The sequence below is a fragment of the Siphateles boraxobius genome, unplaced genomic scaffold, assembly GCF_051911475.1.
Source record: "Siphateles boraxobius isolate OS27281-9 unplaced genomic scaffold, OSU_SipBor_1 125, whole genome shotgun sequence".
Classification (NCBI taxonomy): domain Eukaryota; kingdom Metazoa; phylum Chordata; class Actinopteri; order Cypriniformes; family Leuciscidae; genus Siphateles; species Siphateles boraxobius.
In genome coordinates, this window is record NW_027508728.1 from 82,121 (window position 1) to 99,896 (window position 17,776).

Genomic DNA, 17,776 nt, shown 5'->3' on the forward strand with positions numbered 1-17,776 from the left:
TTGATTTCTAAAGCCTATTTAACACTGAAAACGGAAAACATTTTAAACATCCGCAATAAATGGTCAAAACAACCAAAACCAATAAAAGCCAGGGACTCTCAGTCTCTGTAAACAAAAAAAAGCACTTGAATAAATACCAAAAACAATAAATAAAATGGATGTAAACTAAATTGCACTAAACGCCCCAGTGATTGTGCACTGTCGGGAAGACGAGACGGCCCGTCTGTTGTAGTTTCTTTTCTGCAACTGATGATTGTATTTTAGGTGCATATGCATGTTTGTTGTGTTACCGCTTTTAGTTGCTACTGTTTTACAACAAATGCGACACACCGGCTCGTTTAGGTTAAGAGGTTCACCACGGTCATTCGGTGTGAAGTGCTCCCACACTGCAGCTGCAGTTCTCCTAACCCTTGGCTTTGAAATCAAAAATCAATCCATCTTTTTATTTTTTTATTTCTCCAACTCACAACTAGCATCTTCTCTCTCTTCCCGGCAGTCTCCTCAAGTACTCCCGCCTTCCCACACAGAGACCATGTGACTGACAAGAGGGTTCACCGAGAGTTGTCATCCAGTCTCTTTGGTAGAGAGAGAGAGAGAGACGAGGAAAACAAACAAGCATGCAAACGGAAAATATCGTGGCCGGATAAATTATCGAGCTCATTTTTTTTATTGTGCAATTGATTTATTGACTATCGCGACAGGCCTAGGTATAATGCGCTTTTCACAAGATACATGAAATAGACAGTTTCTATTTCATTGTACATGAAATAGATCTCTGATGTCCCCAGAGTGTGTATGTGAAGTTTTAGCTCATAATAACCCACATATATTTTTATATAGCATGTTAAAGCTGTCACTTTTTGAGGGTGAGGAAAAACGCACCGTTGTGTGTGTCCCTTTAAATGCAAATGAGCTGCTGCTCTCGGCACAGGGGGCGGAGCTACAAAAGATTGTTTGTGTGTGTGTGTGTGTGTGTGTGTGTCTGCGCTGAAAATTTCAACAACTTTTAGCCTTTTATGTTCAAACCGGAGTCGAACAATGATGGAGAGACTCAACATGTAGAGCAACAGGAAGTTTCTGAACGGTTAGTTGATGAACTGATGTTGCTGATGTGGAGTTTACTATCTTACTATCTACTAAGTCATTGATTAGCATATTCTGCCATGATAATCTATAAATGGCGTTCCCGGGGGCGGGGTTTATGTATATGTTAGGGTTTGTGTTTGTTGTATGATTTCTGTAAAAGAAAATATCTCCCTTTGCTTTGAACTTTGAGCGCTGTAACTTTGCAGATGTTGTTTATGCTCAAACAGCAACATAACACACTAATTAAAATGTTAGAAAAGTGAAATCATAATCAACCACCCCTTTAACAAAAGCTGTGACCTGTATTATATGTATTGCATCACAAAAAACCCCAAGTGTGCAGCACAAGAGCTGTAAAGCGCCTCTGTCGGTGTCATAACCCCGCCTCTGCACACACACAAGTCCGTCCCAGTATACGGCATAACCCCGCCTCTGCACACACACAAGTCGGTCCCAGTATACGCCATAACCCCGCCTCTGCACACACACAAGTCGGTCCCAGTATACGCCATAACCCCGCCTCTGTTCACACACAAGTCGGTCCCAGTATATGTCATAACCCCGCCTCTGCACACACACAAGTCGGTCCCAGTATACGCCATAACCCCGCCTCTGCACACACACAAGTCGGTCCCAGTATACGCCATAACCCCGCATCTGCCCACACACAAGTCGGTCCCAGTATACGCCATAACCCCGCATCTGCCCACACACAAGTCGGTCCCAGTATATGTCATAACCCCGCCTCTGCACACACACAAGTCGGTCCCAGTATACGCCATAACCCCGCCTCTGTTCACACACAAGTCGGTCCCAGTATATGTCATAACCCCGCCTCTGCACACACACAAGTCGGTCCCAGTATACGCCATAACCCCGCCTCTGCACACACACAAGTCGGTCCCAGTATATGTCATAACCCCACCTCTGCACACACACAAGTCGGTCCCAGTATACGGCATAACCCCGCCTCTGCACACACACAAGTCGGTCCCAGTATACGCCATAACCCCGCCTCTGCACACACACAAGTCGGTCCCAGTATACGTCATAACCCCGCCTCTGCACACACACAAGTCGGTCCCAGTATACGCCATAACCCCGCCTCTGCACACACACAAGTCGGTCCCAGTATACGCCATAACCCCGCCTCTGCACACACACAAGTCGGTCCCAGTATACGCCATAACCCCGCCTCTGCACACACACAAGTCGGTCCCAGTATACGCCATAACCCCGCCTCTGCACACACACAAGTCGGTCCCAGTATACGCCATAACCCCGCCTCTGCACACACACAAGTCGGTCCCAGTATACGCCATAACCCCGCCTCTGCACACACACAAGTCGGTCCCAGTATACGGCATAACCCCGCCTCTGCACACACACAAGTCGGTCCCAGTATATGTCATAACCCCGCCTCTGCACACACACAAGTCGGTCCCAGTATACGCCATAACCCCGCCTCTGCACACACACAAGTCGGTCCCAGTATACGTCATTACCCCTCCTCTGCACACACACAAGTCGGTCCCAGTATACGCCATAACCCCGCCTCTGCACACACACAACTCGGTCCCAGTATACGCCATAACCCCGCCTCTGCACACACACAAGTCGGTCCCAGTATATGTCATAACCCCGCCTCTGCACACACACAAGTCGGTCCCAGTATACGCCATAACCCCGCCTCTGCACACACACAAGTCGGTCCCAGTATACGTCATTACCCCTCCTCTGCACACACACAAGTCGGTCCCAGTATACTCATAACCCCGCCTCTGCACACACACAAGTCGGTCCCAGTATACGTCATAACCCCGCCTCTGCACACACACAAGTCGGTCCCAGTATACGTCATAACCCCGCCTCTGCTAACACACAAGTCGGTCCCAGTATACGCCATAACCCCGCCTCTGCTAACACACAAGTCGGTCCCAGTATACGTCATAACCCCGCCTCTGCACACACACAAGTCGGTCCCAGTATACGTCATAACCCCGCCTCTGCACACACACAAGTCGGTCCCAGTATACGCCATAACCCCGCCTCTGCACACACACAAGTCGGTCCCAGTATACGCCATAACCCCGCCTCTGCACACACACAAGTCGGTCCCAGTATGCGTCATAACCCTGCCTCTGCACACACACAAGTCGGTCCCAGTATACGTCATAACTCCGCCTCTGCACACACACACAAGTCGGTCCCAGTATGCGTCATAACCCTGCCTCTGAACACACACAAGTCGGTCCCAGTATACGTCATAACCCTGCCTCTGCACACACACAAGTCGGTCCCAGTATACGTCATAACTCCGCCTCTGCACACACACAAGTCGGTCCCAGTATACGTCATAACTCCGCCTCTGCACACACACAAGTCGGTCCCAGTATGCGTCATAACCCTGCCTCTGAACACACACAAGTCGGTCCCAGTATACGTCATAAGTCCGCCTCTGCACACACACAAGTCTGTCCCAGTATGCGTCATAACCCCGCCTCTGCACACACACAAGTCGGTCCCAGTATGCGTCATAACCCCGCCTCTGCACACAACAAGTCGGTCCCAGTATGCGTCATAACCCCGCCTCTGCACACACACAAGTCGGTCCCAGTATACGCCATAATTCCGCCTCTGCACACACACAATTCGGTCCCAGTATACGTCATAACCCCGCCTCTGCACACACACAAGTCGGTCCCAGTATACGCCATAATTCCGCCTCTGCACACACACAATTCGGTCCCAGTATACGTCATAACCCCGCCTCTGCAAAACACACAAGTGGGTCCCAGTATACGTCATAAGCCCGCCTCTGCACACACACAAGTCGGTCCCAGTATACGCCATAACCCCGCCTCTGCACACACACAAGTCTGTCCCAGTATACGCCATAACCCCGCCTCTGCACACACACAAGTCGGTCCCAGTATATGTCATAACTCGCCTCTGCACACACACAAGTCGGTCCCAGTATATGTCATAACCCGCCTCTGCACACACGCAAGTCGGTCCAAGTATACGCCATAACCCCGCCTCTGCACACACACAAGTCGGTCCCAGTATACGTCATAACCCCGCCTCTGCACACACGCAAGTCAGTCCCAGTATACGTCATAACCCCGCCTCTGCACACACACAAGTCGGTCCCAGTATACGTCATAACCCCGCCTCTGCACACACACAAGTCGGTCCCAGTATACGCCATGACCCTGCCTCTGCACACACACAAGTCGGTCCCAGTATACGCCATAACCCCGCCTCTGCACACACACAAGTCTGTCCCAGTATGCGTCATAACCCCACCTCTGCACACACACAAGTCGGTCCCAGTATGCGTCATAACCCCGCCTCTGCACACACACAAGTCGGTCCCAGTATACGCCATAATTCCGCCTCTGCACACACACAATTCAGTCCCAGTATACGTCATAACCCCGCCTCTGCACACACACAAGTGGGTCCCAGTATATGTCATAACCCCGCCTCTGCACACACACAAGTCGGTCCCAGTATATGTCATAACCCCGCCTCTGCACACACACAAGTCGGTCCCAGTATGCGTCATAACCCCGCCTCTGCACACACACAAGTCGGTCCCAGTATACGCCATAATTCCGCCTCTGCACACACACAATTCAGTCCCAGTATACGTCATAACCCCGCCTCTGCACACACACAAGTGGGTCCCAGTATACGTCATTAACCCCGCCTCTGCACACACACAAGTCGGTCCCAGTATACGCCATAACCCCGCCTCTGCACACACACAAGTCTGTCCCAGTATACGCCATAACCCCGCCTCTGCACACACACAAGTCGGTCCCAGTATATGTCATAACTCGCCTCTGCACACACACAAGTCGGTCCCAGTACATGTCATAACCCTCCTCTGCACACACGCAAGTCGGTCCAAGTACATGTCATAACCCTCCTCTGCACACACGCAAGTCGGTCCAAGTATACGCCATAACCCTGCCTCTGCACACACGCAAGTCAGTCCCAGTATACGTCATAACCCCGCCTCTGCACACACACAAGTCGGTCCCAGTATACGTCATGACCCCGCCTCTGCACACACACAAGTCGGTCCCAGTATACGCCATGACCCTGCCTCTGCACACACACAAGTCGGTCCCAGTATACGTCATAACCCTGCCTCTGCACACACACACAAGTCGGTCCCAGTATACGTCATAACCCCGCCTCTGCACACACACAAGTCGGTCCCAGTATACGCCATAACCCCGCCTCTGCACACACACAAGTCGGTCCCAGTATACGTCATAACCCCGCCTCTGCACACACACAAGTCGGTCCCAGTATACACCATAACCCCGCCTCTGCACACAGGCAAGTCGGTGCCAGTATACGCCATAACCCCGCCTCTGCACACACACAAGTCAGTCCCAGTATATATCATAACCCTGCCTCTGCACACACACAAGTCGGTCCCAGTATATGTCATAACCCCGCCTCTGCACACACACAAGTCGGTCCCAGTATACGCCATAACCCCGCCTCTGCACACACACAAGTCGGTCCCAGTATACTTCATAACCCCGCCTCTGCACACACACAAGTTGGTCCCAGTATACGTCATTAACCCCGCCTCTGCACACACACAAGTCGGTCCCAGTATATGTCATAACCCCGCCTCTGCACACACACAAGTCGGTCCTAGTATACACCATAACCCCGCCTCTGCACACACACAAGTCGGTCCCAGTATACGCCATAACCCCGCCTCTGCACACACACAAGTCGGTCCCAGTATACGCCATAACCCCGCCTCTGCACACACACAAGTCGGTCCCAGTATACGTCATAACCCCGCCTCTGCACACACAAAAGTCGGTCCCAGTATATGTCATAACCCCGCCTCTGCACACACACAAGTCGGTCCCAGTATACGCCATACCCCGCCTCTGCACACACAAGTCGGTCCCAGAATATGTCATAACCCCGCCTCTGCACACACACAAGTCGGTCCCAGTATACGTCATAACCCCGCCTCTGCACACACACAAGTCGGTCCCAGTATATGTCATAACCCCGCCTCTGCACACACACAAGTCGGTCCCAGTATATGTCATAACCCCGCCTCTGCACACACACAAGTCGGTCCCAGTATACGCCATAACCCCGCCTCTGCACACACACAAGTGGGTCCCAGTATACGTCATTAACCCCGCCTCTGCACACACACAAGTCGGTCCCAGTATACGTCATAACCCCGCCTCTGCACACACACAAGTCGGTCCCAGTATACGCCATAACCCCGCCTCTGCACACACACAAGTCGGTCCCAGTATATGTCATTACCCCGCCTCTGCACACACACAAGTCTTTCCCAGTATACGTCATAACCCCGCCTCTGTACACACACAAGTCGGTCCCAGTATATGTCATAACCCCGCCTCTGCACACACACAAGTCGGTCCCAGTATACGCCATAACCCCGCCTCTGCACACACACAAGTCGGTCCCAGTATACGTCATTAACCCCACCTCTGCACACACACAAGTCGGTCCCAGTATACGTCATAACCCCGCCTCTGCACACACACAAGTCGGTCCCAGTATACGCCATAACCCCGCCTCTGCACACACACAAGTCGGTCCCAGTATACGCCATAACCCCGCCTCTGCACACACACAAGTCGGTCCCAGTATATGTCATTACCCCGCCTCTGCACACACACAAGTCGGTCCCAGTATACTTCATAACCCCGCCTCTGCACACACACAAGTCGGTCCCAGTATACTTCATAACCCCGCCTCTGCACACACACAAGTCGGTCCCAGTATACGTCATAACCCCGCCTCTGCACACACACAAGTCGGTCCCAGTATACTTCATAACCCCGCCTCTGCACACACACAAGTCGGTCCCAGTATACGCCATAACCCCGCCTCTGCACACACACAAGTCGGTCCCAGTATACGTCATTAACCCCGCCTCTGCACACACACAAGTCGGTCCCAGTATACGTCATAACCCCGCCTCTGCACACACACAAGTCGGTCCCAGTATACGTCATTAACCCCGCCTCTGCACATACACAAGTCGGTCCCAGTATACGTCATTACCCCGCCTCTGAACACACACAAGTCGGTCCCAGTATGCGTCATTAACCCCGCCTCTGCACACACACAAGTCGGTCCCAGTATACGTCATAACCCCGCCTCTGCACACACACAAGTCGGTCCCAGTATACGCCATAACCCCGCCTCTGCACACACACAAGTCGGTCCTAGTATACGTCATTACCCCGCCTCTGCACACACACAAGTCGGTCCCAGTATACGTCATACCCCACCTCTGCACACACACAAGTCGGTCCCAGTACACTTCATAACCCAGCCTCTGCACACACACAAGTCGGTCCCAGTATACGTCATTAACCCCGCCTCTGCACACACACAATTCGGTCCCAGTATACGCCATAACCCCGCCTCTGCACACACACAAGTCGGTCCCAGTATACGTCATTAACCCCGTCTCTGCACACACACAAGTCGGTCCCAGTATACGCCATAACCCCGCCTCTGCTAACACACAAGTCGGTCCCAGTATACGCCATAACCCCGCATCTGCACACACACAAGTCGGTCCCAGTATACGCCATAACCCCGCATCTGCCCACACACAAGTCGGTCCCAGTATACGTCATTAACCCCGCCTCTGCACACACACAAGTCGGTCCCAGTATACGTCATTAACCCCGCCTCTGCACACACACAAGTCGGTCCCAGTATACGTCATTACCCCGCCTCTGCACACACACAAGTCGGTCCCAGTATACGTCATACCCCACCTCTGCACACACACAAGTCGGTCCCAGTACACTTCATAACCCAGCCTCTGCACACACACAAGTCGGTCCCAGTATACGTCATTAACCCCGCCTCTGCACACACACAATTCGGTCCCAGTATACGCCATAACCCCGCCTCTGCACACACACAAGTCGGTCCCAGTATACGCCATAACCCCGCCTCTGCTAACACACAAGTCGGTCCCAGTATACGCCATAACCCCGCATCTGCACACACACAAGTCGCTCCCAGTATACGTCATTAACCCCGCCTCTGCACACACACAAGTCGGTCCCAGTATACGTCATTAACCCCGCCTCTGCACACACACAAGTCGGTCCCAGTATACGTCATTAACCCCGCCTCTGCACACACACAAGTCGGTCCCAGTATACGCCATAACCCCGCCTCTGCACACACACAAGTCGGTCCCAGTATACGCCATAACCCCGCCTCTGCTAACACACAAGTCGGTCCCAGTATATGTCATAACCCCGCATCTGCACACACACAAGTCGGTCCCAGTATACGCCATAACCCCGCCTCTGCACACACACAAGTCGGTCCCAGTATACGCCATAACCCCGCCTCTGCTAACACACAAGTCGGTCCCAGTATATGTCATAACCCCGCATCTGCACACACACAAGTCGGTCCCAGTATACGCCATAACCCCGCCTCTGCACACACACAAGTCGGTCCTAGTATACGCCATAACCCCGCCTCTGCACACACACAAGTCGGTCCCAGTATACGTCATTAACCCCGCCTCTGCACACACACAAGTCGGTCCCAGTATACGCCATAACCCCGCCTCTGCTAACACACAAGTCGGTCCCAGTATATGTCATAACCCCGCATCTGCACACACACAAGTCGGTCCCAGTATACGCCATAACCCCGCATCTGCACACACACAAGTCGCTCCCAGTATACGTCATTAACCCCGCCTCTGCACACACACAAGTCGGTCCCAGTATACGTCATAACCCCGCCTCTGCACACACACAAGTCGAAGCACGTAACGAGTGTGTGATGTGCATTGCTGTCTCCCATGCCATTCACTGTTCACTGAAGCATTCGCTCCGCGTTTCTGAAGCGCTTTCTGTTGATATTGAAAGGCTTTAAGTTTTCCGGTTTACATCAGATCCGCAGTCTTTAGCTGTTGTTAAATCTTCTCCTAAAACCTGCTTTTTTTCTTTAGCTTTTAAATCATTGTGAGCTTCTGTCTTGAATGTGTGGTTTGGGGGTTTAGGGGTTGTTTAGGCTCATGCTGTTAAGTGTACTGCACGTGTTAATTGTATTATTTACGTTGCAATACCCATAACTGAAAACATAACTTAATTTATTAATATTTCTTTTTTTTTTGTTTTTTAAATAGATGTTAGTAAGCATGTGATGAGGTAAAATTTCCAGTTTGGGACATAATAACTTGTAATAAGGGATAGAAATGATGTTGCCCAATCTCAATGGTAAAGTGTTGCACAGCAACATTTCCTCAAAACGTCTGCCATCACGTCTATCGGCTCGCTTTCGGGTTAAACTTTCCGCGACTGGGTTATAGGTTGCCAGGTTGAGGTGACAAACGGGTCGAAATTGTAAATGGACTGTGGATTGTGTGAATATAATGCATTTAAAGGGGTCATGAACTGGCTTTTTACATTTTTTTATATTGTTGTCTGAGGTCAGCTTATGACGGTCGCTTGGTTTTTACATTGAAAAACATCAAAATGAATAAGTAAAAGGCTATTTTCTACCCTAATTTTGAGCCTAGCTCAAAAACGCTCGGTTTTTATGGGCGTCTCGCATTGAAGACTTGGAAGTAAACGCCCACAGCTGTGAGTGGATAACAGTTTTGCATATTATAATGAGTTTCAACTCACTCGTCAGTGCACGTGGGGGAAATTGTTTTGAAAACTTCCAATGTTGTAAAATGGCAACCGGAATGATTGCTACAAGAGATAGACAAGAAGACAAGCTACATCCTTCATAGTTGGACTCTTCTGTGACTGATTAGACACGTACACATAATTATTAGATATCAAACGATCTGTAACAATGCGATACTAGCCTATCAGATTATTATTATTTTTTAAGTAAAAATTTTACTCACATAAGTGTGTTGCACCATTCCTGTCGGATCCAATATAGAAGGTACAGCACCGTTTTTTAATCTTAATCGGTCTGCAAATCCAGTCTCGACCTGTGTCTTGTTTACAAAACAATCCTGAGTGAAATGAAGCGGGGGTGGTGTTTGTCGTCATAGTTCCCCACTTTGAAAAACGAGTCGTTTGCTGAGCCTGGTGTCAATAAAAGCTTTTATTGGACTAACAAGGACGTTTTCAGTTCTGAAACTTACAGGATATTCTTATAATATGATGACCTCTTAGATGTCAAAAGCTCAAGGAAAATTTGATTTCTCAGTGCATCACCCCTTTAATATAATCTGGAAACTGATCAACATTAGAGAAACATATTAATAAAGTTTATTAATAAAGGAGATTGGGCCATGCAAATTACGGGAGTTTCCCGGGAAAAATAACAAACTGGGAGATGGGGCTAAAAAACGGGAGTGTTGACAGGTATGATGTTGATAGAGAATGTATGGTATACAGATGTTTATATACACCAGTAACCGTTTAACCTTCAATAACTGCACCACATCTTCTACTGTGGCTTAATAATTAGTGGTTTGCATTACAATAAAACATAAAGATAGCAAACTAAGCAGATATTGATGAATTCTCACTGGAGCAGATTTGTACCAGATGTATTTTTCATTGTCGTTGTGTCACTGCTGTGTTTGATTTCATGCTATTTACTGGTTTCCAGTATGCAATGATCTTTACAACAGAACTATTCATGTTTTGGCTAAAATTTACCATAGTTTTTGGTGCACTTGCACGATAAACATTGAAACACCAATCACAATGTGAACAGATATTTAGTCCTGATTGATGCTGATCCAGAGCGAAGAGGTCATCATGTGTGTGTGTGTGTGTCTCGTTTAGGACCTGAACACCATCTACGCGCATCTGTACCACATGGACGTGTTGTCTCACCTCAGAGAACACCAGCTCAGGTGAGACTCAAACACACGATACCTTTCATAACTTTGGGTTCGGCCGGTGTTTGACATGTTTTTGGCTTTGTTTATTTGATCAAAAATACAGTGAAACAGTGACATATTATTACAATGTAAATCAGCTGTTTTCTGTGTGAAAAAACGGTAATTTATTCCTGTGATCAAAGCTGAATTTTCAGCATCATTACTCCAGTCTTCAGTGTCACATGATCCTTCAGAAATCACTATAATATGATGATCTGATGCTCAAGAAACATTTATGATTATTATCAGTGTTGAAAACAGTTGTGCTGATTCAGATTTTTGTGGAAATCGTCAAACATTTTTCTCAGGATTATTTGATAAAGAGAAAGTTTTGAGTGAAAAATATATATACTAAAATGTTTTTGAAATGCATTCATGTGTAGCTAAGTGTGCAAATACACTTAAATATTTATATGCTTAATATAAATACCCTGCAATTGTACTTTTGGTGTACTAAACTGATATACTTAAAGTCTGCTAAATTGGAAGAACTAATTTTGTACTTTAATTGATTAAATAATGTACTTTAATTGTGCTGAAGTTCAACTAAACATATATAATTAAATATATTTGATTGTGTTAAATACTTTAGGTACACTTTAAATATCTTGCATTTAAAGACTGTTATTGAACAATGATCATACTATCCTTACTAATAGTGATATTGAAACACATTTTAGGCTAAATACGGAGAAATATGCATTGTGCAATAAAGAAATACTCCAAATAAAGTTAAATTATAATTTCTGATTTTATATCAGTAAGTTTCAAGTGATGTTCATATGTTAATGGATTTGAAGTGAAGTGAATGTATTTTAAACAAATTTTGGTATAGTTTTTTTTCTTTTTTTTTCTATGATATACTTTCCCTTCTGATCAATTCAATGCGTGCGTCCTTGCTGAATCAAAGTATTAATTTCGTAAAAAATACAGCAACATGTTTTCCACTCTGTGTTACAGGTCCATGTGCATGACGGCCAGATACGAGCGTTATGATGCAAACCACGTTCTCTTCTAGTGAGTACATCTCTGCATGTTATATCATGATCTATATTATAGTTATGTGTATTCTGATTGTCTAATATGTGTAAGTGAATTATTTAATCTATAACAGTACTTCTCAATCTTTTTTCAATAACGTACCCCTATAAACGCAGCAGGTTTAAGTCTCCACCAGGATACAAAAACACACACACACACACACACACACACACACACACACACACACACACACACACACACACACACACACACACACACACACACACACACACACACACACACACACACACACACACACACACACACACACACACACACACACACACTGCATAGATACTTCTTTATTTAATCACACTGGCTTCACAGCAGGTTGTGTTGGCTGTTGTCAGATGAATTGAGCTGGTTTTCTTTTTTTTTAAAGTACCAGTGGTCACTCTGCCACATTTACAGCTGAAATAAAGTAAACTAGGCATGTTTAACAAGATTTCATCTTTAATATGAATTAGTATGTCTGAATTTTGCATATTTTATTCTTAAGTTCCATTTATTTGGTGCTTTGTTCAATCTCAAACCATTATTTTATTTTTATTATTAAGATGCCTTCTCAAGAGTTAACAGTAATCTGGGCAAACATTAAACTTTGCTGACATTAATCGTCTCGCTTTGGTCTACACTGGCAGTGTTCTGTTTGCTCTGAAACCAAAACTGAAACTAAATAAAATAAAAACTAAATAGAAATGTATTGCAAAATAAAAACTAAACTAAAACTAACAAAACCATTAATAAAACTAAACTGAAATTTAAAGCAAATTTGAAAACGATATTAAAATGAAAAACTATAATAACCTTGCTCTGTCGAAGGTGTCCGAAAGAAACAGTTCTGGGTTCTGTACTGGTGATCGAGAACCGCTGTACCGGTGCGCAGTAACAGCTGCTCGTGCTCAGCACAACATGTCTCAGTTCAGTGAACTGTTGGAGTTACTGGGGTAAAATATACTCCGGGATATTGGTTTATTTCGAGTCCGAGGGACTGTCATGAAAGTGAGTAACTTTAGTAACTTCAGCGCAAGACGCGAACTGTTTCCAGCCATTCAGTCCGAATTAGTGTACTGGTTTCGACTGGTTCACCAAAAAGAGCGATTCGTTCACGAACAGGACATCACTAATCGAGTACATTCCTTTTCGAGAACGGTCACTTCGTAGTGCGTAGCTGTACACAGTGGTTACGCAATGTAAAACGCCCCTGTGAACAAACAAGTGTATTCTTTGACAAAGATTGTTTTAGTTTATGTATTTGAATAAATCTTTAAATGGTGTAATATTTGTAATGTACTCGCATGTACTTGCGAGTGCCGTCAGGATGACTCTCTGGTGCCGTGCACTTGCCGTGAGACTCCGCCCACACGCTGTTCTGATTGGCTGTGGGTTTTGATTGATCTTGACGCATCTCGCAGTCGCGTCGCGTCTAGTGTGGACAGACACATTATTTGTCGCTGGAATCTTATCGCATCGCGTCTGGTTAGGACACGGTGTAAAGTGTTATTTGTTGAGCACATACATATTCAAACGCACATATCTATAGACTAAACACGTAATACGCATGTGCACGCCGTCAGTGTTTTCACAGATTCACGTTTTTTGAAGTTTACACGGAGATGATTACGTTTTTCTAAATGTTTCGAGGTTTGCGTTCTCGAGAACCAAACACTGCTGTTGTGTGAATGAACGGCCAGAACACATTAAAAGTTTTCGGTCTTCAGTTAGAACGGTGTGTGTTAGCGGCCGCTAAGTTAATAACTAATGCAGGGAACTACACTAACCTTTTCCACTGGTGGCACTTGCACTACTAACTTTTTCAGTTACTAGCGCAAAATATGATTTGGTCGCACAAATTATTTATAGTAAGCCGCTCTGGATAATAATGAACAATAATGAAACTGTATTGCATACAGATGTGCTTTTTATTTTACTTGCCATGTTTTAAACCACATGCCGCCTTGTTTTTGTTTTCTTTAACATTGGTTGGGATAGATTTACTGCAATAGAAAATACTGTACACAATAAAGAGCAAAATGGATTTCAACATGCTATGGTTTGCACAGATGGGCAGACTCGTGAACTCGTAAGTAGTGATGCACCGATGTGAAAATTGTGGCCGATACCGATAACCGATATTAATATTGCTGTTATGGTCGATATCTCTGTATAGAAAACAAATTTACTGATAATCAAATAAAGAGATATTTTTAAAAACACTTTTCTTTTCTTTTTTTTTACTTTAGAAATGACTGATATTGGGCACCTTTACCTGTGTGCAAAATATGTCACACATAGGACACGCATGCATTATATTGCATTGCATATAATGTGTGCTGGTCAACTTGTCTAAAATTAATAAACCCCTAGAAAAGAGTAAAAAAAAAAATGCTGAAAAAAAAAAGTGTTGTATTTATTATTCCAATATCCAGGGAAAACGGCTTCTATTTGTGACGTGCTGTCTTTGCGTTTGAACATTGCACATTTTAAACAGGACACGCATTAGCTGAATAAATGTTAGCCAATACAAACATATTTATAGAAAACAGTTGACAATGAATAGAAAGAAGTCCAATAATAGCATAACAAATCACTTATTATAAAAATAATATCAAGTATAAGTTAAATGAATCCGACATAGGCCTATAATGAGGGCTGTGTTAGCAGTAAAACGGCCGTCATTTAACGAATTTTAAAAACACGGATGGATAATACAAAATGCTTTCTGACATTTTGACAGAAAAAAAACAAGCAAGAACAAAATTTAAACTATAGCCAATTTTCATTTTACAATTATCTTCTCTCTCTCTGTGTGCGCGCGTCCGTGTTTCTGAGAGAGAGAGCTCGCGCAGCACTGATACAATGGTACGTTTTAATCTAAGTAACGGTCGAGGGGCTGAAGCCAACTTGATGTGTTGAATGCTCAGAGCACGTTATAAAACGTATTCTTAAAATACACATTTCTGTTTTAATAAATGCTCATAGTAAAGCATAGCATATTGCCTAAAAACATAGGTACAAAAATAATCAGTGATACATTTGCGACCCATTAAAAATTAGGGTCGCAATGGCATTTCAAAAGGTCGCATATGCGACCATTTTGGTCGCAGTGTAGTTCCCTGTAATGATCTTTGCAACGTATGTGAATCAATCAAAACTAACTTTAGCTGGACAATAACTTTATTCTAGAGCTGCTGTAAAGCCTAAACAATCTGTTACTTCAATCTCCTGTTATCACTGTAAAGCTGCTTTAAAACAGTCCATATTGTTAAAAGTGCTGTATAAATGAAGATGACTTGACTTGACCAGTATATCAATGATACTAAAATAAGACGTCATGTCGGGGGTCCTTCATATGATGTGATGTATTGCGATGATGTCACGATGCTGATGTCATATCCTGTTTGTCTTCCAGCGCTGACAGCATCTCCATGTGTTGGTTCGTCCTGCTCTCGGGATCAGTGCTGGTGAAGGAGCACATGTATCTGGCCCGATGCTGGTATGTGTGTGTGTGTGTGTGTGTGTGAGTTTAAAACAGCAGGGGTTTCACTACCTCAACATGCCTCTCATTTCTCTTTTCTCATTCCTGCGTGAAACTTCCTAATTGTTCACAAAAAAAATAAAAAAAATCATGTTACCTAATACTATTTAGTAGAAATGGCCAACTAATTATCCACCACCTACAGCTGTAAACTAGTAGACTAACTAGCTGTCGGCTTTTATAACAACTTTATCGCACTTGGGTTTGGCTGGAATAGCAACTATTTATTGAACACGAGCATTAATGCTTAAAAACAACCTTTAAATGTCCATATGAGCTAAATAAGTCACTTATGACAACACTGGATCATTTGTGTCATATTTATGGGGTCATGAAATGCAGTTTCAGACCAAAAAAGGTCCAATATTTGTAAAAATGAAAGTTTCTCATCTTCATTTTCACTCTCTGTGGAAAACACTCAATTTTAGGGGTGTTGCGTTTTGCAAAAGTGGAATTAAAAGGCCAGTGCTGTGATTGGCTAACGTCATTGTGGCGTACCAACGTCCTTCTTTACAGCTAGTCATGTGTTTTGATACTCGAGATGGTAAGCGTTGTGATAAATCTGTGTATGAGTCAGATCCCAGCTGAAGGAATTGAAACAACTGGGTATGTACTGATTTTATTAGCAACTCTCATACAATGATACGCTTGGTGTCTTAATAGCATTAAACAGCATTAAAAGGGTTAACGTGTATTACAAACACACTTTAACACCACGTCTGCATCGGGAAAATAAAAATAAGTGTACTTGGTATCTTTCAACAAAAGATATTTTGAAAAACTGTCTAAACATTTTGAGAATAATTCACAATTCACAGTCTATTGTGAAGAACAAGCGATGCATGTTAAGGGCATCACCATTCTCCCGATTTCAAATTCAGGCTTTCATATTTTAAACTGGGGAGATAGTTTGAGTTTTGAAACTTGCAGCATGTTTATATTGTTTATAAGTGTAAATATCAAGGACATTTTGATTCTCCATTTAATAACTCCTTTGATATTTCATTTGTAAGGAAAGTTTTCTTAATTATGTTTGAATTAATTTCATGTTTTGCCAGTATTTGGTGTGTGTGTGTTAGTGGTGTGCTATATATATATATAAATATATAAAAATCTCCATATTTTCTGGGATTTTATCGATAACGATAATTGGACAATATATTATGGGGATTTTTACCTTTATAAAGCCTTTTTTCCCTAACCTAATTATATGTATGCAACATATTTTGTGTCAAATTCTTACATTTCATTAATAAATTAAATTCTAATAATAAGACACAATAGGTCTTTTATCAATCAAATGAAATCAGTATCAACATAATTCATCTTTGCAATGGAAAGGAAACACTTCTCTGAAGTGACGTTTAGATGCATTTACACCAGACTGTTTAATACAGCTCAGAGGGACATGAATGAATAACTTGTGATTACAAATGCATAATATACATAATAATGGTGTTTTAAATATGAAATGTTGAGTATTGATATTTTAAATGATTTAAATCGTGAAATTAAAACCGCCAGTAGGTGGCAGCACGTCACCATTAATGAGATTCAATCGATTCATTCAAACGGCTGATTCATTCAGGAACAAATCATTTGGTTGTCTTGAGTGAGTCATTGAATCATTTATTCAAACGATTCGTTCATTCAGTTACGAAAACCCCACCATGTGTTGCTCAGACATGCAGAACAGTCCTGTGTCTTTGTTTGGAACTATTTTCTTTGGCGAAAATAGAGCAAAATCAGGCAATATTGTGTCTAAAATGTAAGTCACTTAATATTAACTTCTTGTTTATTAAACTGTTGCGTAAAATAAATATCACATTTGTTTTATTGCTGATATCTGGAGAAAAATGGCACTCTTCGTGTAAAATCATTAACTATATTAAATTATCTAAATATTAAAGACATACAGAAATTTTTGCCCCCTATCATGAATTTTGGGGACATTTTTGCATTTTAATAGACTAAGGATACGTTTACAGGACAATAGGGCTGGGCGATATAGCCAAAAAAAATTATCACGATCATTTTTTTTATATCAGTCGATATCGATAATTATCGCGATAAATGTCAAATCTTTATTTCTTTCAAGTTTAAAGGGATATTTTTGCTCCTAAGTGAAAGTTGTAGAAACCAGAGTGTTGTGTTTTTAAACTACTCTTTATTGTGAG

The 17,776-nt window shown here is 44.0% G+C and overlaps 1 protein-coding gene across 18 annotated transcripts in view; it reads left to right on the top strand.

The window, feature by feature from the left end:
- The window catches only part of rapgef6 (Rap guanine nucleotide exchange factor (GEF) 6), a 187,406-nt gene that overhangs the window by 31,673 nt on the left and 137,957 nt on the right, over nucleotides 1-17,776 (top strand). For 12 of the 18 annotated variants that reach the window (XM_077224609.1, XM_077224617.1, XM_077224624.1 and 9 more), the window contains exons 2-4: nucleotides 10,923-10,993; nucleotides 11,981-12,037; nucleotides 15,474-15,557. In XM_077224609.1, the coding sequence (XP_077080724.1) occupies nucleotides 10,923-10,993; nucleotides 11,981-12,037; nucleotides 15,474-15,557 (212 nt within the window). Of the gene's footprint in view, nucleotides 1-10,922; nucleotides 10,994-11,980; nucleotides 12,038-15,473; nucleotides 15,558-16,098; nucleotides 16,206-17,776 lie in introns of those variants that run through there. The other 6 variants (XM_077224674.1, XM_077224682.1, XM_077224712.1 and 3 more) reach the window with 1 other exon arrangement.